The sequence below is a fragment of the Mytilus galloprovincialis genome, chromosome 4 (genome assembly GCF_965363235.1).
Source record: "Mytilus galloprovincialis chromosome 4, xbMytGall1.hap1.1, whole genome shotgun sequence".
Taxonomy (NCBI): domain Eukaryota; kingdom Metazoa; phylum Mollusca; class Bivalvia; order Mytilida; family Mytilidae; genus Mytilus; species Mytilus galloprovincialis.
In genome coordinates this window covers 34,357,218-34,379,165 of record NC_134841.1, presented here as the reverse complement: position 1 = coordinate 34,379,165, position 21,948 = coordinate 34,357,218, and the positions used below count along the sequence as shown (strand labels likewise).

Here is a 21,948-nt window from a genome sequence, read left to right as displayed (position 1 = left end):
CAAAAGCCCGAAAATCAAGAAATAAAATTGATGTGGCTTTAATATTAATTACAAGAAACTACTTATTCAAATAATGCAACGTTGAGAAAAAATAACGCATATTCCGCCATATTAGAAACAAACTAATTAAAAAATTCATAAATACTTGGTATATGAAAAGTATGCTGCATACAAATGCATGGAAGATATTGTAGAGAAAAATATTTAAGGTACTAAACAAGAAACATTTTTGTACTTGCACACTTGCCATATAGTTAGTACCTTTCTATTAAATGAAAACACAAATTATCCTTACCTAATAATAATAAACAATAGTAACAATAAATTGGTAACTATTATAGATCCCCATCCACACTGTTTAAAGAAACATCATAAAGTACATGTGTATTTGATCAAAACATTTGAATTTAATTTTTAAAATCAAATATTATATCAGTATAAAAAAGAAAAAAGTGAATCCAAGGGAAAAAATTGGACGGCTATATTTATTGAAATATAAGAGAAAAAAACATGAACACTCATATCTACCGATAAAAGTAACAACTGTTAAATCCGATAATGCATTTAAAAAGTTATTGATGGAAACTTAAAATGGTTCATTTCACGCAGAATTTTAGTACAACGTGATATTGGAGGCAAAACATATGACGTATGAAAATGTAATATACGCGACTTTCATTTTGAAAAATGAATTGAAAGGATTGCACTTTTGGGATATGGAATATAGCTAATCAATCCTTTTTCCTCCCTTAAATTAGCACACAACATTGAAACTGTGAAGAAAATAAAAATATATCTACTTACCCCAACAACTTACTCGACAGCTGCTTCATTTTACATATCTTTAACAGGTACATGTATATATTAAAAGGTTATGCATATAGTTGTCAGTTATAAATAGAAATATATAAGTAAATTTGTTCTAGATATTAACCTGTTAGTTTCTTCATTTATTTTTATATGCGTTAATGTCGTCGTTAAACTAGACATTTGCATTTTTTACACAAAAAACCATTGAAATGCCGAAAGACACATTTGTTATGTTTCAGTTACTATTATCCGATAAAGGAATTACGATTATCAAAGAAGAAAAATGCCATAGAGTTACGATTATCATCCCGAATTTTTCAACGTCAATTTTCAAAGCGCTTAGACAATTCCATTGCACTGTTACGATTCAAATATGATGTAATGGTATATAAAAACCTTGCAGCTGAGTAACTATTGACAAAAAACATGCTTCATTTGAGAAAAATGACTGAAAAGATTTTACCTATATCTACCGTCGCCATATTGGGATAGTCGTAATTCCAGTTACGATTATCCCTTTAATATCAGTGTTTATGGCCATGTTGGAATTTTATTCACATTTTTTTCTTCTTCTCAGAGACGACAAATAAGAGCTTTCAGAATTACAAAAAAGTATACAGATTAGCATGTTGTACGGGTATATCGTTTTTGATTCCGTTGTACATCAATTTCATGTTTACCTACTACTTATAGCGGTGCTCGTAAAAGTCCCCCAAAGTCAATATATTGTTTTTAACGTTTTATTTTACTTCCAGACTATGCTAAATTTAGTGAGGGATAGTGAAATAGATAAAACTGTAACAAATATTGCTCTTAGAGGAATAAAAGTATGTTGTGTTCCAGTAGGTGGCGCAAACACTGATGTAAGTTCTCTTATGTTATTGTTATAACGATTTGTTTTCATTAGATGTTTGAAAAGTTTTAAAAAAGTATGAATATTTCAGACTTATTATTTGTTAAGCAAGAGGATATTCGTGTACATGATACTGATCAGATTCAAATCATAAGCCTGCTTCCTTTATTAAAGTTTTACAAACGCGGGTAAAATAATCTGTTATACTAAATTTACAATTTTCAAATGTAAACTAGCAACATTGATTTCTTTCTCTCAAATATTTGAATCATGCTGTATAATTCAGAGAAATGTATGTACTAAACAAAAGATGTCATTTATGTTTGATTTTTAGATTATGAGTAAGGTTGTGAAAAAAACTTTTGGCAAGTTGATTCCACCAGATCAGATTCATCGACTCGCACAAAATACACAGATTTTGGTAAATATATGAAATTCATTTTTCCAAGGTTTCGAAAATTAATACCGCTTTTATTGAATATTATTTTCATCTTAAAAATAACGAACTTTATCTTTTTTCTATCTATGATTCGTCACAAGATCACAGTTTAAAAATATAATGGATGTTAAAAAGTGTGTGTTAATAACACAGCAATCAAACACCTTTAAAATAATCTGGATGTGTAATATAAATCGAGTTATGACAGAGAATGAATAATGTTCAAATATGCTGACTAACCTTAAAAAACCTTCACATCGCCGCAATTTTGTTTGGACAATTGAGCTTGCGTATCAATTATTTTAAATGAATTTCAGATCCATGCATCAAAAATAGCACACAAATTAGAGAAAAACACTGAGTTTACTAGAACCTCAGTGAAAACAGCTGTTCATTCTGTCAGTCTGCAGGAACTAGATGCATATGTAAGTTGAGTTTTTTTCTAACGTGAATTAAACCTTTTTTTACTGATCATACTCTTCATTAAGAGATAAATTTCATATCAGTCTTACATATTATTTGAATCCATTAAATATTACAAGTCTGAATAGACAAATAGTATCTTATTTGGGTTGAATGTTAAAACGAAAAAATGATTCAAAATGATTCAAAATAAACAAAAATGTCATTTTGTTTTTGGGTTTTAATTTTCACTATATTTTTAATGTATGTATGTAAACGTAAAATGACATCAAATACACCTTGCAATGCTCTCCATAATTGGGTATAACAAGTATAACAATTCCTTACTAACCACACAATTTTGGTGTCAGAAATGCAACCCTATTTTCTTTAAATAAAGGCAACAGTTGTTTACCGCTGTTCGAAACTCATAAATTGATAGAAAAAAACAAATCCGGTTTACAAACTAAAACTGAGGAAAACGCATTAAATATAAGAGGAGAACAACGACACATCAGAAACACAACGTTAAAATGTAACACACACAGAAACGAACCATAATATAACAATGGCTTCTTTAAAATTTTAATAAAATAGAAGAAGAAATCAATAAAAAAAGAAGAAGCTCCTTTTATCTTAATTGTTGGTTCCAATGCACATTCTTTATCTAAAATTACGCACAGCATAGAATTAAAATTGATCTTAAATTTCTGAATTCGCTTACTGCTTACTGAATATTAAACACCATTAAGGAGGCAAAACATTTATTATAATTTATTATCTAATATTTGTTTACTACAAATTCAGGATGATATAACGGACAATGTTATGCTGTTATTGGATCCCGTAACCCAATATCACGGTCGGTTCAAACAACCGAGATGTAAAGCTGTCCAGCTAGGAACGCGTGTTCGACGAGGACCAAATTGGCAATGGAAAAATCAAGATTCAAACATGGCTGGTACCGTTATTGGTGAAGATAAAGATGGTATTTGATTAATGGCTCTTCATCAAATGCAAACACATTTAATCAATATCATGTATTAAGTTAACACAACAGAACAATAAAAACATCTGTGAGAAATACTCGTGATATAGTAATTTGTTCATGCAGGACTTTGTCAGAAGAAAAAAAATATTTTCGCTAAATGCTTAAAGTTGTACATTTAAAAAAGATATAAAAACTGAAATAACCAAAAAATACTGTACGAGGATAATTCAAAACGAAAAATTCCTTATCAAATTGCAAAATCAAACGTTCAAATGCATCGAACGTCTGGAAAACAATGTCATATTTTTGACATGTTTCATGCATTTCCTTGTACAGCACACGACGTACTGAAAATACAAAGCTTGTTTTATACCCGGGCTTCTAAAATAAATGAAATATTTCTGATATATTAACATGATTAATTGTTAATTACTTTGTAAGAACAACGAAACGTTAAAGAAAATTTCAACACTATTAAAAAAAAAGTATACAGAATGCAAATACATCTATACCACTTCAAAAACTTGAAATTGAAATATGCGTACAAAAGTAAAGTCACGAAACATTCGTTTCAGGAATGATATGGGTTGAATGGGACAGTGGTGTCAAGAATTGTTATCATTATGATGAAAGCCAAAGACTTTATGATATAAAACCTGTTAATGAACCTAGACGATTAGTAGATGAAATGATTGCTGTAGGATGCAAAGTTAAAAGAGGTATTGTATAAAATTAATGATAAAAGGAAAATAGTTAAAATTAAAAACAAATTATTTAAAGAACAATTGAAGGTCTTTCCATCCATATTATTTTCATACAGAACTATGAAAATTCAGTTTGAAATATCATATCCAGCGTCAAATGATAGCTTATTGTACACTGATTCCAAAAATATATGGTTTCTATACATTTTTTTCTAAATAAGGGAGATAAATTGTTATTTCCGGTTTGAAATATGTGTTTTTCCAGTTTTATTTGATAGTTTACTTGATACTGATTCAAAAAATATATTGTTCAATATACTTTTACATTAGATAAATACAAAAACAAAGCTACTTCCGGTTTACACAAGGTCACTTCCGGTTGGACTTTCCATGGTCAAGTGGCTTTCAACGTAATGCAAAAAGTCCCATGGCTTCATCATGTATACATATGAGGTAAAAGCAAAGGTCAAAATCTAGAACGCAAATGTTACCTATTACCTTGAGTTCAATTTCAAGGTCATAAACCACAGGCTTCAAATCAAAAGACCATAGGTCTTAATTATATATGGTTAATGTGTTACGACATGTCGCAACTTACATTTTAGTAAAAACATGTTGTCAAAATCTCATACATTTTTTGAAAAGAATTGAAAATAAGCCCAAATCAAAATTTGAAATATGACCTTGACCTCTGACCTTGACCTAATTTTCTTGTTTTTGGATCAAATAAAAAGGTCTAAGGTCTCTATCAATAACTGTTTACAAGACATAAATGCATATCCCTTATATCAAATGCATAAGGGGAAATAACTATCATATGGAGTGTTCATATCGCTTCAGTCAAAATAGGACAAATCATGTGAAGGATATAATGAGCAATTTTATAAAATAAATTTGTCACTTTCTTTTACAGTTAGGGAGGAGTTGTAGTCACAAGGAAAAAAGTGTTCAGGGAGATAACCCCTACAAAGAAAAGTATTTGGTTTAGAATTAGTGAAAATAAAAAGCGCATAAACTGTACAGTACTATATAGGAAATATCTTAGCGACATATTGCGAAACAAATATTTTACGCGAGAACAAAATTTGGAGGAAGAAAAATATGATAATAATAAAATAACAATTGAGAATAATTGAATGTCTTTCCACCAAAAACAAGGAATTTTAAAATGAAAGTAGTAAAATAAGGTTAAAAATGTCATTTCAATGGTCAAATAATTGTACGCTGATTTCAAAAATATATGGTTTTGATACAAAATGTTTTAAAAAAAGGAGATAATTTGTTACTTTCAGGTTTTAAAAATGTTTCTTTCTTGACACTTATTCCAAAAATATCTGGTTCTATATACTTTTATATTGATACAGTACAAAAAATAGCTACTTCCGGTTCACACAAGGTCATTTCTGGTTGTTTTTTACAAAGTTAAATGGTGTGAAACCTATTGCAAAAGGTCTTATGGCTTTATCATGTAAACATTTGAGGTAAAAGCAAAAGTCAATATCTAGAACGGCAAATTAAGCTTTGACCTTGGGATCAATTTCAAGGTCATAAACCAAGTACCTCAAATTAAAAGGCCATAGGTCAAATTATATTTGATTAATGAGTTATATCACCATGCGCGTATTTTCATATACAAGAGGAGAGAAAACTCCCTTTTACATTCAACTTACCCTTGCAATCAAAATTTACTTGTTACCACATGTCGCAACTAACAATTTAGGAAAAATAATTTGTCGATATCCTAAACACACCAGAGAATGTCGCATTTTTATATACTGGTTATAGTTGTTATGTACCACAAATTGTATTTTGAAAAACTGTTACTGTTTTTTATATGACGATTTACAAAAATGTCCAAATAATAAGACAAATTGGTTGTATTTTTTATTAAAAATGAGTTGCTCAGTATAGGTTTAGGTGATATTTGGATAATCAAGGTTTATTTTTAGATAGTAAGCTTTCCAGTAGTTTTTACTTGGTAATTAAACAACGCCTGTTTGATTGTCTGAAGAAAGATTTTGACAGCCAAATGAATAATTTAGTTAGATGTACGAGTTATAGATATATGGTTCAAAACTTTTGTTTACAAAATTATTCATGTAAACCAATACCAGTTATTTTTATGACATGTATTATCAAGATAAGACTTAGTAGTCATGGTTTAGCTATAGAATGTGGTCGCTATTCTGCAATTCCAAGAAGTAATAGACTATGTAGTTTTTGTAAAATTGACATTGAAAATGAGATGCATTTTATTTTAAAATGTCCTACTTACCAAGGTCTTAGATCTCATTTTATAAAACCCTATTATTGGAGAACACCTTCTATATATAAATATATACAATCAATGAGTTCTAATAATCTTAGAGAATTATGTAATTTGGGTAAATTTATATTTCGTGCACAAAAATTAAGATCTAACATGATGTAATATGTTTCACACATTACCTTCTGCTATCTATGTATACTTTGTGTAGTTTATATGTTGTATGCCTATAGTTGTTATGACTTTGGTAAATAAAGATATAATATGTATACGGTTTCTAGAAATTAGTGAAAATAAGCCAAATTCAAAATTTAGAATATGACTTTGACCTTTGACTTTGACCTAATTTTAATTTGTTTTTTACCAAGGACCTCAAATCAAAAGATCCTAGGTCTCTATCACTTATGGTTTACAAGATAGAAATGCATATCACTTATATCAAATGCATAAGGGGAAATAACTCTCATATGGATGCAAAGGATACAACGAACAATTTTATGAAATAAATTTGTTGCTTTCTTTTACGGTTACAGAGGAGATGCAGTCACAAGGAAAACAGTTTTCGGGGAGATAACTCTTACACAGAAAATTGTTTGGCTTAGAATGGATGAAAATAGAAATCGCATAAACTGTATGATAATATATAAGAAATATCTTATCGACATGTTGTGAAAAAAAAATGGTACGCGAGAACAAAATTTTGCGAAGAAAATAATAATTATCAGAACAAATACAATAGGTCTTTCTGCAGAATATTGGAAAGACCTAATAATAAACAGAACAAATACAATAGACCTAATAAATGATAAAAAAGGAAAAAAGCAATTTAACATACAGTTTATATGATTGAACAGCCAGTATTCGATGAATTTTGAAAACGATATGAGAGTTTACAGTATCTGTTCTAGGAATGAAATAATAGTTTTGAGAATGTTAAACAGTATGCTAGAAAGTTTAAAGCACTTGCAAGAGTTCACTTTGTATCAATATCTTTACTAGTATGTATTTGTAGCATGAAACTGTGATATTTCCATAACATATAGCTGATGATGTCATACAATTAGGTTTTTTTATCTTCCATCATAAATCACCATTAGTAAACAATCTGTATTTAAGATGAAGTGAATATTTGTAGAAAACGATTCTGACACAGTAAGTGCATTCCATCCATACAAGCGATCAATCAAGCAAAAGCATTTATAGATCTAGATATTTATAGATATTCATTATCACTGAACTAGTATATATTTGTTTAGGGGCCAGTTGAAGGACGCCTCCGGGTGCGGGAATTTCTCGCTACATTGAAGACCTGTTGGTGACCTTCTGCTGTTGTTTCTTTCTATGGTCGGGTTGTTGTCTCTTTGACACATTCCCCATTTCCATTCTCAATTTTATTTACTTTGATAACGATAGTATGGTGTCATTGACCTATATATTTTAATCGTTTAACGTCCAGGTATAAGTTTGAATGGACACAGCACTCCATTCCAAAGGGTTTCCGATTATCTCATGTTAATGTTCTGAGCACGCATACATATTATGAAATATGAACATTTATCTTCTGTGTAAACGATTGAACGATCGAATTTTTTTTTATATATTTAAAGGTAAAGATTGGAAGTATGATGAACAGGATGGAGGCAGAGGTAGCAGAGGAACTATACTGCGTGTTGAATCAAACGGAAAAGTTGTGGTATGTAATACTCAATGCTGTACCTGTACTAAATGACAAAATATTGCACAGATTCACTACTGTCATTTAGAAAAGTCGTAATAATTAAGCTGTTGATTAAATAGGAAGTGGTTGCCTTAATACATACAATTTTAATTTTTACGGAACTTTATGTTTGTCGAGAAGGACACCTGAATCATTTTCTGGTTTTAAAATTTAAGAAAAATATAATTCATATATAAACATGCATTACATTGTTTGTAAAGGTAAATATAATTTGTGTCAGTACTTCACATATAGATAAACTCATCATAGATACAAGGATTAACATTTTGTATGCCCCCCCCCTGCTGATAAGTCCGTTTTCTTGTTTACTTTTGTTTCCTTGGTCTATTATAATGCTGATAAATGTTTAGTGAATCAATGCCTAAACAATGTTATTTTTATGCACATAAAGAAATTGTCTTTACTAGAAATCGCTAAGTTGAACATCATAATGGTTTTCCTGGGGTTTTTTAAAGCTCTTTTGCGTTTGTAACGAAAACATTCTTGTTCACCTTTTTTATATATATTTTTTGTTATCTATAAGGGGTAATCCATGGGTAGTTTGACCTCAAATAATGTCGTATTTATGTGAAAGAAGGAGGAGCACATACGGTTTATTTTAAAATTCTAATATGACGTTCTTATTACGCTTTGTAAACAAAGCCGTATTCTAATTAGCACAATCTATGTTTGACAAATGCACACAAAATTACTGCTAACTATGTCAATAGTATCAATAAAAGAGTATATATTGAACCAAAGCTGCAATGTTATATCTAAGTACATAAATTAAATTTTAGATTATGCAAATCGTAGACAGTTACGTATAATTTAATGTAAGTGACAATTTTGACCAAAATCGAACTTTATAAAACTTATGTTTACAAAACTTTGAATTTTACAAAAAAACTAAGGATTTTCTTTTCCCAGGAATAGATAACCTTAGCCGTATTTGACACACCTTTTTGGAACTTTGGGTCCTCAATGCTCTTCAACTTTTCACTTGCTTGGCTTTATAACTATTTTGATATGAGCGTCACTGATGAGTCTTATGTAGACGAAACGCGCGTCTGGCGTACTAAATTATAATCCTGGTACCTTTGATAACTTTTTACACCACTGGGTCGATGCCACTGCTGGTGGACGTTTCGTCCCCGAGGGTATCACCAGCCCAGTAGTCAGCACTTCGGTGTTGACATGAATATCAATTATATGGTCATTTTTATAAATTTTCTGTTTACAAAACTGAGGATTTTCTTATCCCAGGCAGTGGCGGATCCAGAACTTTTCATAAAAAGCGGTCCGCTAACTGACCTCCATGATGCTTCAGTGATTCCCTATATAATGAACCAAATTTTTCCCACGAAAGGGTGGGGGGCGGGCCCCTCAAAGACCCCCTGGATCCGCCTATGCCAGGTCAGATAACCTAAGCCGTATTTGGCACAACTTTTGGGAATTTTGGATCCTCAATGCTCTTCAAATTTGTACTTGTTTGGGTTTATAACTATTTTGATATGAGCGTCACTGATGAGTCGTATGTAGACGAACCGCGCGTCTGGCGTACTAAATTATAATCCTGGTACCTTTGATAACTTTTCATAACAGCAATTTAAATTTAAATTCTGACATTGTTTCACTTTATTATTTATTTGAGATATGCAATCTCAATGTTCGTCTGTAAAACTATCGGATTTCTTGAATTAAAAAAATCATAGCTAAAATACCGCAAAAATAAATTTCAGGTTCATTGGGATCGAGGAAGACTTGGAACATACAAGTTTGCCTGTGATGATTTGTTTGAAGTTGCAGTCTGGTGTGTATTTTCATTGTATTTAAATTATCATATATTAATCAATACGTAGAACCATTATTGTACGCCAATGAGAAAGGAACCATCCGATCACTTGTTTGAAAACTCTTTTCACCACATCAAATTGTATTCCAGTTAAACTCTCGCATTGTATTTGTTTGTCCATTATCAATTTATTACTGGTAGTTGATGTATATTGAATGACAATAAGAATTATAAAGACTGATACATATATTGTTGACAAGATCAAACTATTGAAAACCCATGTTGTCAAATAAACCCACCTCCTAAAATCGTACGACTAGAAGAATCATCGTCTTAAATTTGCCATTTGTTTCAGCGAGGATGGTCGAACTATAAGTTCACCTGACTTAATAGAGGATGAACAGAATAGCCGACAGGAAATGATGTCTGATTTACCACTTATTCTGCCTTCCCATACCAACAAAAGTAAGTATACTACTTACAAATAGTGAAGAAAAAAAAACTTACAAAATTTATGAGTCCGAATTACAATATGACAATTTATAACAAAAACATTAAACTCTAAGGCAAATTCAAAATTGGGAGATTATGAAAACTAACAAAATAAAACATTATCAATCAACGTTACATGCAAATCACAACTGTAAAATTCCTGATGGTGGGTTTTAAATGGTTTTATAACTTGAAATGTAGAATCTTTTTATCCTCCTATCAACAAGTGCAATACTTTTTCACAACGGATGCTATATGGAGTTCATAATGTGCTTACCTCTTCAATTGAGCTTATATCAATCTAAGTTTTGGTCGAAGTCTCTCAGATTTAAGATTTATATGTTTCTTTATTTGGACTTTTGTTTCTCTGTCATTTGTTTATTTTATTTGCCATGGCATTTTGCCTATGAGTTTTAATATCCCTATGGTTTCTTATGGCTTTGATATTGGTTAACTTTCTTCTCACGTGTTAGTGTTGGTGTCGTTTGTAAATTTGATAAGACGTAGATAGTGTTTTATTCATTTAAGACTTTGAACAACCGTATACTACTGTTGCATTTATTTAGATATATTTCATTGTTGGTTCTTTTATGAAACTTTTTCTTGATTTTTTTTTAAATGACAAAAAAGTGACATTGAGTTGATCAAAGGCTTCATAGGTGAACCCCATACGGTAATAATGATACTCGTGGTCGTAATTTCCCACTTATATTTATATTTCATTGTCACTTTTTTGGGGAGACGATTGCTTTCAAGCAATCTGTAAACATATATTATTGGCTCAGGGCCATACCCTCACGTCAACCGTTTTGTTCTAAACATTAAGGAACATCTCAGATTCTTATGATTGTCTTGCTTTAAAAGGTAAACACAAACAAAGGGATTGAACTTAAACAACTTTCCTGTATTGTTCTTTTCATAATCTTCATGTTTGATATTTCCCTGGACTTATATGCGTGTTTTCAACAACACGGACATTCAGAATTAAGCAGTATTTATCTTTAGTGGTTTTTAAAATTTAGAAACACGTCAGAGGGAATTCTCCAGTTTTGATAAAAATGCGAGAGTTCTCTGAATTCCGATCAAACTGTTTCTGTCATATAAGAACTAAAGTGGAGTTTTTCTTATATGTAACCGTTATGAAACTGATATTTGATATAGTACTTCCATAAAGAAATAGAGAATTATCTAGGTCGTTTAATTAACATTTATTATAATTCTTGCTCCAGGGTTTGTTTAGGTAGTTATGCGCATGCGTATAGTTTTCTTGACTTCAAGGGGTATAAGTTAAATGGTTGCTCTGGATTCCCCACTCAATTGATTAATTTAAAACTCATGGGATCCTTTTTTTGTACATGTTGTATGTTTGCTATTGAGGATTATGTTGTTGCATAATTTTAAATCATATGCATCATTTAAATTAAAAGAAATGTAGTCCACATCGTAAAGGTGTAACTACAACACCCCTTCAGGCGAAATGGAGTCTTCCATATTATCGTTTCTTGTTGTTTCCCTTCCGAAAGTAACTTCCGTCAATTCTGAATCAAAATACTTAAACACAAATCGAGAAAAAATAACTCGTTCTGTCGATAAACGTTATAGTATATTAAAAACAATCGCAATTTAAACCGGGGAATGTGTACGGAAAGGATTCATGACCACTGACCAAAAGGAAATTAAGTATTTAAAGAGTTAGGAATGGGGTTCCTCTCAAAAGTAACGTAGGAAAATAGGTGATAAGATACGAAGTGAAATACCTTCTCTCACTCTGAGTCTCGTTGACTGCTGTGGAAAGTAAACTTCGAATTGATAGCACAAAAATAAAACACAATAAGTAAAATTGAGAAAGGAAATGGGGAATGTGTCAAAGCGACAACAACCCGACCATAGAGCAGACAACAGCCGAATGCCATCAATGGGTCTTCAATGTAACGAGGAACTCCCGCAATCGTAGGCGTCCTTCAGCTGGCCCCATTGTTCCTACTATTGTATCCGGGATTGGCTATTTTGTAACTATTCAGATTACGTAAATCACATTTTACATGTGTAGTTTGTATTAGTTTTGAAAATAATATTATCCAGCTACATGTATACATGTGTCAAAGAAAACAATGGCAATCGTATCCCTCAGAGCAATATGCTCTTTGATTAAACAATTTATTCTTTATGGGAGATTTCGGGTACTGTCTTTCAAACTTTTTATGCATCCACAGTAGCGGAGGGGCATAAAAATTTACTCTTGTCCGTCTGCACATCCGTACTTTTACTAGTTTTGTTCCAGTTTTCTTATTTTCGATTACCTCAACTAACTGTTATGCAACTTATACACAATGCTTATTATCACAAAATAAAGATCAAGAATGAATTGTGGGGGTGTCAGTTTTATTGTTCTAGAGTTATGCTACTTTATAAATGGATAAATTTCTAAATTTTTCGTTTCCGTTCTCTAATATGAGTTTCCCTCAACCAAATTTTTGAAGACTATATATTTCCCTCTACAATAAAGCCTATTCTGTTTTTGGTGTGTTTTATGATATGCAGTCACATTTGTCGTGTCATATCTTTTTTTTTAAGCTGCAAATTACTGTTCATTTGACAGTGTAATAAATGATTATTTTAAAAATTAGACCCAAGTGGGTCATTTGAAGAAAAACAATGGAACAAAAATCTTTGTTTTAGTTGTGTGTTTGTACAATGCATATTTTATCCACAATGATTTGAATATACATTGCTTCAAGATAGCCGCTGAACTATTCAAGTTATCAATTAATATTTAACAGTGAAGCCAGTTCAATCAACCTGGCAGTATCAAAATCCTAGTGGTAGCTGGCAGTCTTATGATGAAGAAACAAATGTTAAGTTAGACCGTGCTTACAGCAGAAACCCAAACGGTAAATGTATTGTGGAAATAAACAAAACAGTGTAAGTAATTCTATATATAATGACACCATTGTCCTTCCGTGCGAACGTTGCGAAATTAAATACTGTTCTCTTACTTAATGTTGTCTCAATCAAATGTTATGACACTTATACACAATGCTTATTACCACAAAAATCAGAGCAGTTTCAAATTGAGTGGCGTCACTTTTCTGTTCTGGAGTTATGCCAATTCATAACGTTATATGAAAATACAATTGTTTATACTTTCTTTATAACGTACTTTTCAAATATATTATATTAAGGCCCATTATTATAAAAACCTGTTGACTCCTATTGACTAGTACGACAAACGAAATGCTTCTGTCACCTCTTTATTTCTAAAGTCACAGGCCTATTTTAGAATACTTATTGTATGTTTGAATGAAAATTAAGTTGTCGAGTTCCAAATTGGTATCTGCAACATTCCTACAGTCAAAATCTGATCACGGGAACACAATGGGTCGAACATCTACTTTACTGTATAAACACCAGCTGTTCTTAAGATCAGTGAATGTATTTATTTCCCAGAGATAATTGTTTTAACTAGATAGATCACCTTAATTTTGTATATTATTTTTTGTCGTCATGTTAAACATTTCAATACGTATAGTATGATTTTAGGCATGTAGTACTGTTTTCAAAGATGATCCAAGAAAACCAAACAGACCATAGCTCAGTTCCCGTACAGCGTTTAGGTAAAGTTATTGCATAAATATATTTTCAATAATATTTTCAAAGATAATTATTTGATCATACATGATTTGAAATAATATCTGATATTGACAATACCCTAAGGCTTGATATTATTTCGATGTTCAATTTACATGAAAATAAGATCTACTTCGTTTCATTCAAAACATTCAAAAAAGTATTGTACCTAAATCCCATTGACAACAGTTAATTTTTGCTTCCATTGTTAATTCAAAATATTCTGTTGAAAATAAAACAAAAGACATCAAAGTTTATGTAGGGATGTTTCTTATCTTGACCTAAATAAAGAACGTGTTGAAAACTGACTAAAACATGGTTTCAATGTTCATTGGTTGAAATGAATTACATTGATTTCCCAGTTATTGAAAACGTGGTTATTTCACTTTCTGACGTCATACAAGAATAAGCGTTGTCAAGACGTCGATAACGGCTGATCAAAACAAATTGTGAATTCGTAGAAAAAAGATATAGTTCCTTACATGTTTTACATTAATTTCTTTAAAAAAAGCCATTTGCCAATGTAATAAAAAGAATAACCAATTAAAGAATTCAAATATCGAAAAATATTCAACTCGTGACCGAACAACACTGACAATTAACTCTTGCGCTACGCGCAGTCGTGAATTAATGTGTTGTTCGGTCACTCGTTGAATATTTTTCTCTATTTGAATTTCGATTAGTTACTGTTAATTCAGAAACTATTACATGCATTTAATATTGCGATTTTGACAATTAAGACTTAAATGCTATTTTAATTTTTTATGATTTTGAGAAAAATCTTGTTCAATTCATATAAAATATTTCAAAATGTGAGTTTTAATTATTGCGTTTACAACTCTGTCGCATATTTCGCAATAATAAAAACCTCGCAATAATTTCTGAATTTACAGTATTCTATAAAGATTTTTTTAAAGTATATTACAAAAGTAAATCTTTATCCTTGGTCAACAAATTTTTGAAGGTAGACTGAAATAGCAAAATGACTACTATGAAACTTAATTTCTTCGTGTTTTTATTAAAGTTAAGCTTTTTAAAACGCACTTGCGAGCTTTCTTAACCAAATATATTCACCTTCTCTTCCCCTAGTCTTCAGATGGATATCTTCTTACTTGTTTTTTGTTTCTTTTACAGATAATACAACTGATCTTACAGAGATGAAACAATGAAATGACATCCAATTGTGACAATATGAAGGCAAAGGCCTAGGATTAGCCTTACATACTTTAAAAATTATTAATTTGTAATAAATATACTTCTGTTAGTTACCTAAGCTTCAATGTTCAATCTAACAGTACTATTTAGAGAGAAAACTCGCCTAGTAGCTAGACATTAAGTATTTGTTTAGAATAACCCTTTGGTGTATTTCTAAGCAATACTTTTCAATTTGTAAATATTATGAAATAGTGAAATCTTCAAAACACTAATTTTTGACATCTATTTTAAAAAGTGTAAATCGTACTGTCAAGATCAAGTTTTTGTGACCGCTTTTTGGTGAACAACCTTAGACCAAAACGTTAACGTGATACGTGACGGACGAGTAGACTAAGTTATATCTATATCTATGTTTAAAATATTAATATGGCACTCGGTACACTGTGTGGTTTGGTTAATCCAGTTTTACGTACGAATTAGTCTATCACTTAGCCTATCAAAACCGTATTTACAAACAAAAAAACTCTCCATAGAAACTAGACTCACTTCAACTATATATTAATTTTACTGAGTTTAATGATTAATTTGCATTAGGAAAATCTATATTAGGACATATGTGATAATGATTATTGTTGTTATAAGTACTATTATTTATTACACTTTTAAGTGTCATAAAACTGCGATATAAAAAAAGGGTACATGATGAGTGAAAATTATGACAATGGTGGCATTGTGTAAAATAATTGCAATTGTATATTTTCAAATATCTGTGATATATAAAGAATTTTGTGATAGAAATGTATGTTTCAATTAATATGTTTAACGTGTAAATATAAGGTGATTTATGTTTTAAAAGGATAAAAAAAATAGACGGAAAAGGTTATAGATCATATCAGACCATTGAATAATATTTAAAAATGGGAGACTGTAACCATCCCCCTAACCATATCTCCCTTTATATAAATAAATACAAGGGTAAGAAAAAGAATAACGATAACACATAAAAGGATGATATGAAACTATTCTGTCTTATTCAGTGTGTGATTTGTTACTCAAACATTTACGTATCCTTTTGTTACATTTAATATGCATATTGTATAATCTTAGCGTTATTTTGAACGAGAATCTTGAATGAAAATTCATGGAGCTGTTTATTAAGCTCTTGTTTACTCAGTTAACGCAAATAAAATGGACATTAAAATGTTGAAACAAGGTTGTCAATATTATGAATTATGAATGCTTAATTTATATTTGATTATGTATGCAGATGATATACGTTTGATCAGTAAAACTATTGCGAAAAGAAAATAGAAATAGAGGGCTGACTAAAGCCAGTAATAGTTCTTAACTAATAGACGTATGAGATCAATTTGTATATCTTCCTGAATTGTTCAGATATGCCGGTTCTGTAGTTTAAATTTTAAAAAGGTGTCATTTATTCTATTTAGTAAAACATATGATGATTGGTTTAATCACGAAACATTTGATTTATGATTAGATATTTATCTTGTATATTTAAGTATTGTAAGTTATGAAGTTTATGGACACTACAAATTATAGAAGATAAGTTAAATATGTGATTTAAGCTTTCTGAAACGTATTCCGCAAGTTACGAATTCATCTGTTAACATTCAAGTATTTTGTGAACTAGTAAGATTTTACAATGCTGAAATAATGGTTCAAACTATTCTGCACTGATAACTGTATTTTAACGTGTTGTAGTGAGAACTGTTATAAAGGTCTATTGTTTAATATAATGACAAGTGCAACATTGACAAATAGAATTAGAGATATTTTAGTATGGCTATTATGATGAATGATATAACTAAGGTGATAAAAACTTTTTTACAAATTTAAAGAAAGAGTGAAGATTAATTTTGCCACTGAAATGAATGGGGGTTTTAAAACAAAAATCATCAAAATGTAATTTTTATAGTTTTATTTACGATCGATACTTATGGGTGACAATTTAATTGAGGTCCGTAATGTGAATTATATTTGCATATGGCTCATTTGTTAATACTGTTTCTGAAGATAATGATTGTACCAATATGGGAGATGTTTTTCAGTTGTTCTGTTGATTCTTAAATTTTGATAATGTAAATTTTTATGGACTTCCACTTTTTTTAATTTGGCTTGGTATTCGATATTTTTGTTGTACGTTCAATGTATATGTGTACTAGTATGTAGTTTAAAACTAGTTATTGAAAAACACCATCAAGTTACAAACTTGTACAACTATTGTTTATCCAATAAGTGTCATAATGAATAAATTTGAGATAAGTTATATCTTGCTTAAAAGATCCGTTGTTGACTGCATTGTATATTCTTTGTTGTGATTTCAAATTGTTAGTAAAATAAATTTGTATTAGCTTTTACGAATATAGTTGTTATTATTATTTAGAAAATAAAGAGGTCTAAGTTCCATTTGCAAATTATGCTTCACTCCTCTCTAAGCAAGTGCATTCAATAATAAAGTCAGTTATTAATAGAGGAATTTGGTGCGACTGTCATACGAGTGAGAGGTGAAGCTAGCTGTAAAACCCGGTTTAATCAACCATTTTCTACAGGGAAAAAACCTGTACCTGAATATTTCAGTTGTTTTCTATTCGTTTAATGTGTTTGAGCTTTTGATTTTGACATTTGATTAGGGATTTTCCTTTTAAATTTTCCTCGGTGTTAAGCATTTTTATGATTTTACTTTTTTTTCATATTTCCACACAGTTTCTAAATTCTAATAAATTTGTTGCCATTTTTTTATACTCCGTATTACAAAAAATTAACGGCTATGTACACTTTTTACTTGGAGAATATAAATATAGTGTTTTCATTTGTTAACCGGATCAATAACCTATAAACTTAATTGATGAGTTTATACCAAAACATTTTTGACTGGACAATAATAAGTAGAACCATATTTCAGCACCGCCCAGTCACTTGAAATAAATCAAGTAACAAAAAACTGCATAAGCTTGAATACTAATGCTCAAGAAGAAGAAAATTGGAAACAGTGCGTCTAACTGAGGTTTTTTTTATGAAGTTTCACCATAAAAACATCGTAATCGGCTTCTATTTGAATAAGGTAAGTCTAAAAGGGCCACAATTCAATAAAACAATCTTTGTTTTTTTAATGTAAAAAATTCTTTAGGTATTTGAGATAAATTATGTGAACGTACGAGATGCAAAACATGATAGAGATTTCAATGTGCCTTATGCATGTTATGGAAAGTTGACATCATTTTGTGTTGCAGTCGAACAAAAGAGTAAATGTTCACGTTTTGTCATTTGACAATTTGTAAACGAGGTCATAATCATAATAAATTGCCGTCAGTCTAATTTAAGATTTTATTTTCCCACTGGAGTTATTTATAACAATAATTTCCGGGGCAGCTTAGTACACCATGTACATCCAGTCTAGTATATGTAAGCTGAATGATGCTGATGGATTTACTTGAAAACCGAAAGTAAAATTGTTTTTCATTTATCAGTAGAGTTTTATGCAATTGTATATTAGTATTTTGCTATAAAAGATTTCTTATTATTATTTTAAACGAGATCATAAAGTTAACGTGTTAATCCTCATACACTCCATTTAAATAAACCTGGAGATACAGTCAGACCACTATTTCCGTTTTAAATGGAAAAGAATGTATGCAAATAAAATGAGGATTTTTAGAAAGGAGGGAACTTAATTGTGTTCTATTTACATTTTAATATGTTTACAGGAATAACATGAAATGATGAGATATTCTTATAATGACTAAACATTGTTGTTGTTTTCTTTTTCTATTTTTTTTAAATTTATTTCCCTTTATTTGTAGCGGGCAACGATAAAGGTCTTATAACTAACGTTCAAACAACCTGATAATGGCGGCTATATCAGATATGGTAGGTTCATGATTTAATAACAGTCGGCTTACTTCATGTTCTTTTTTTTATTATTATTATTCACTTCAATTCTTCATCTCTTTCTACCCCTAAAGAGACTTATTAATGATGAAAATGTGAGAAAATATTCCAGATTACTGTAAATTCAAAAATTATTGAAGACAAAAATGCGATTTTAATATTTGCGATATTGAGACAAATACTGTTTAAATCAAATAAATTATTACGATTAAAATGGTTACCCTGTTGAATTTTTTGCAATAATAAAAACACTGCAATAATTTCTGAATTTCTTAATTGACAGCAATAATTCTCATTTCAGACTGGTTTCCCTTTTTATATTCTATTCTTTTTACTGTGTTTACTGTCCGTTTATTCAGTTTCAATTGTCAATTTTTTTCGGATTTTACCCAGCAATATCTTCCAAAGATGTTTAATGCCTTGCAATAAATCTTATAACTTTTCCGTCTGGTTTTAATATAATCTGCGTATCTATGTTAATCAATCAAGTCCCCTGAAAATTAAAAAAAAATATATTGCATTGATGTTGTTTTCTTGTCAAAACGACTTAATCCGCATAAAAATTCTATGTTTGAAGTAAAAGAGCTAAGGTGAACCCATAATCTTGTATGCATGCTTCTTTCCATATTTGAAAATGATTTTTTTTCAATTGTACGACCGTGTTTTAGGAATGAATGGTAAATGTAAGGAAAGTTTTATACCATTCGTGTCGATATTATTGACTTTGAACAGAACAAATGGTGGATTAAACCTGGTTTCACGGCTAGCCGAACCCTCCCGCCTAATGACAAAGCATTATGTATGATTGTATCTTTTGTGTTGCATAATCTAATACTCATTTCCAAATAATCTGAAATATATTTTTTTCAATATATTGTAGTTAAAAATTTTGCACTATTGGCATATTTTCCTTTATAATACTGGTTTGATATATATTTTTAGGTAGAAACTATTAAGAATGCCATGCAAGACCTTCAACTGACACAGAACCGTGTGAAAGAGAAAACAAATGCTAAACAGTTGTAAGTTTGTAAAAATTCATATCTTCAAACCAATCAAGAAAGAGATAAGATTGATAGTGTAGTACACCAAACTCGCATTTCTAATTTTCGGGCGCATCAAAGGTGCTTCTGTAAGATAGATCAATTTGTGAGTGACAGTTAACAAGCAACGGCAACGATCATTGTACGTTATGAAAACTTATACATTATTCTTTGTGCATGTATTTCTCATTTTTTGTTAGCAAGAATTCATAATTATTTGTTATCTTACAGCAACACTGGATTTAGTAGTGAGATAAAACGACTTGAAGGTAGATCTTTTCCCTATTTGCATGTTTTAAATAAAATGTGTGAATAATACAATATACTATACATTTGATAAAAGAAAAGTGTTTTATTATCTTAAGGAATTCTATGAACATAAAATGGTAAACAATCGTTAGAAGAAAATATATTGATGCCACAGTTAAATTTAGTAGCATAGAAAAGGTTTGATTTATGAGTCATTTGACAAATCGACAAACTCAGTAATTCTTTAAAATTGATTATCGTTGGTTTATAAAGGGTAACTGGTTAATGTGTATAATGTTTGATAAAAATAAATACACTGACGACAGCGATATTTTCAGCTGAAATATTTGTTTAAAATCCTCTTCTTATATTACAATCCTATCAATTTAAACTAAAACGGCCACTTTATTTGAACTTTGATGGATAGATGTCTCATTGGCATTCATACCACATATCCTTATTTTTTATAGAAGGATATACAAGAAAGATCTAAATGTAACTCTCAGTATTATATTATGTTATTTATTAAAATCAAGTCTTTAGATTACACAAGATCTTTTTTTTTTAAATAGTCACTTATATAACAAAAAAATGTTTGCAACTATGAATTCATAACAACATGTAATTCGTTCATACTTGTTGATTTTGTGATTTTCAGATGCTGAAACTCATTTTGTTACATAATAAATGTCAGTGAATTTCATGTCAAGAGTCAAGTATGACCCTTCTTGAAGCTACTCTTTAAATTTATTGTAATGTTAAGTTCAATGAAGAGAATGTTGGTGTTTCCCAAGCTTTTTTTTTTTTTTTTTTTTATATATTACTGAAATATCAACGTAACAATGATTATGCTTTATCTAAGGAATCGAGGAGCATTTAGCAAATTGTGAAAACATAACGTGTAGAGATTCTTCTCAGCTGCAAGCAATACTAGGAACAACAGAAAAGTTATCCAAGAAATTGGATATACTTTCTTCTGCCTTAAAGAATAGAACAAGAACTGAAAAATCAACCGAATTGAATAAACAAATATTGCAAACTGATACATATTTAACCCAGAAAGAACCAAATCAAACAGAACAGGAAACTGCGACATCATCCCGTGGGCAAAATGTTAAAGAAATGTATGAAAAAGGACAGGAGAGTTGTTCAAAATACCAGAAAGATGTAGAACAAGAAACAGTAGCAGACAAGTATTGCCGAAGTCAGATAGAAGATAAAGTCAGTAACGTAGACATTTTAAAAGAAGAAAAGCGGCAGAAACCAAAAATCAGACAATTAGTAAACGGTTTGAAACATTGCAGAACCAATGAAAACCATGACAATAGAATGTGTTATAAGAGAAAGAAACTCTGCTTTCAAGGTGAAATGTTAAATCCACCGATTGCAACAACCGCAATCCAGAGTAAAAAAGAACCTTCACCCAACATAAAGATAAATTATGTGAATGAAAGGTACGAAATTATTAACGAATAAATTTCATATAATAACATACA

The 21,948-nt window shown here is 30.3% G+C and overlaps 2 protein-coding genes across 5 annotated transcripts in view; both read left to right on the top strand.

Moving 5' to 3' along the window:
• LOC143071961 (uncharacterized) overlaps positions 1-17,629 on the top strand; it is a 31,501-nt gene extending 13,872 nt beyond the window's left edge. Inside the window, exons 12-22 of the mRNA XM_076246681.1 lie at positions 1,566-1,673; positions 1,998-2,084; positions 2,420-2,527; positions 3,312-3,492; positions 4,071-4,214; positions 8,073-8,158; positions 9,925-9,995; positions 10,333-10,442; positions 13,250-13,391; positions 14,010-14,083; positions 15,231-17,629. Of these exons, the coding sequence (XP_076102796.1) occupies positions 1,566-1,673; positions 1,998-2,084; positions 2,420-2,527; positions 3,312-3,492; positions 4,071-4,214; positions 8,073-8,158; positions 9,925-9,995; positions 10,333-10,442; positions 13,250-13,391; positions 14,010-14,083; positions 15,231-15,265 (1,146 nt within the window). The 3' untranslated portion in view covers positions 15,266-17,629. The remainder of the gene's footprint in view (positions 1-1,565; positions 1,674-1,997; positions 2,085-2,419; positions 2,528-3,311; positions 3,493-4,070; positions 4,215-8,072; positions 8,159-9,924; positions 9,996-10,332; positions 10,443-13,249; positions 13,392-14,009; positions 14,084-15,230) is intronic.
• A 987-nt stretch (positions 17,630-18,616) lies between these two features.
• Positions 18,617-21,948, top strand: part of LOC143071960 (uncharacterized) — a 28,707-nt gene continuing 25,375 nt past the window's right edge. For 2 of the 4 annotated variants that reach the window (XR_012977003.1, XM_076246680.1), the window contains exons 1-5: positions 18,617-18,715; positions 19,073-19,143; positions 20,107-20,182; positions 20,435-20,472; positions 21,315-21,906. Coding sequence is in view for 3 of the 4 variants with exons in the window: in XM_076246680.1 (XP_076102795.1) it covers positions 19,119-19,143; positions 20,107-20,182; positions 20,435-20,472; positions 21,315-21,906 (731 nt within the window). In the remaining variant the exon portion in view is untranslated. The remainder of the gene's footprint in view (positions 18,716-19,072; positions 19,144-20,106; positions 20,183-20,434; positions 20,473-21,314; positions 21,907-21,948) is intronic. The other 2 variants (XM_076246679.1, XM_076246678.1) reach the window with 1 other exon arrangement.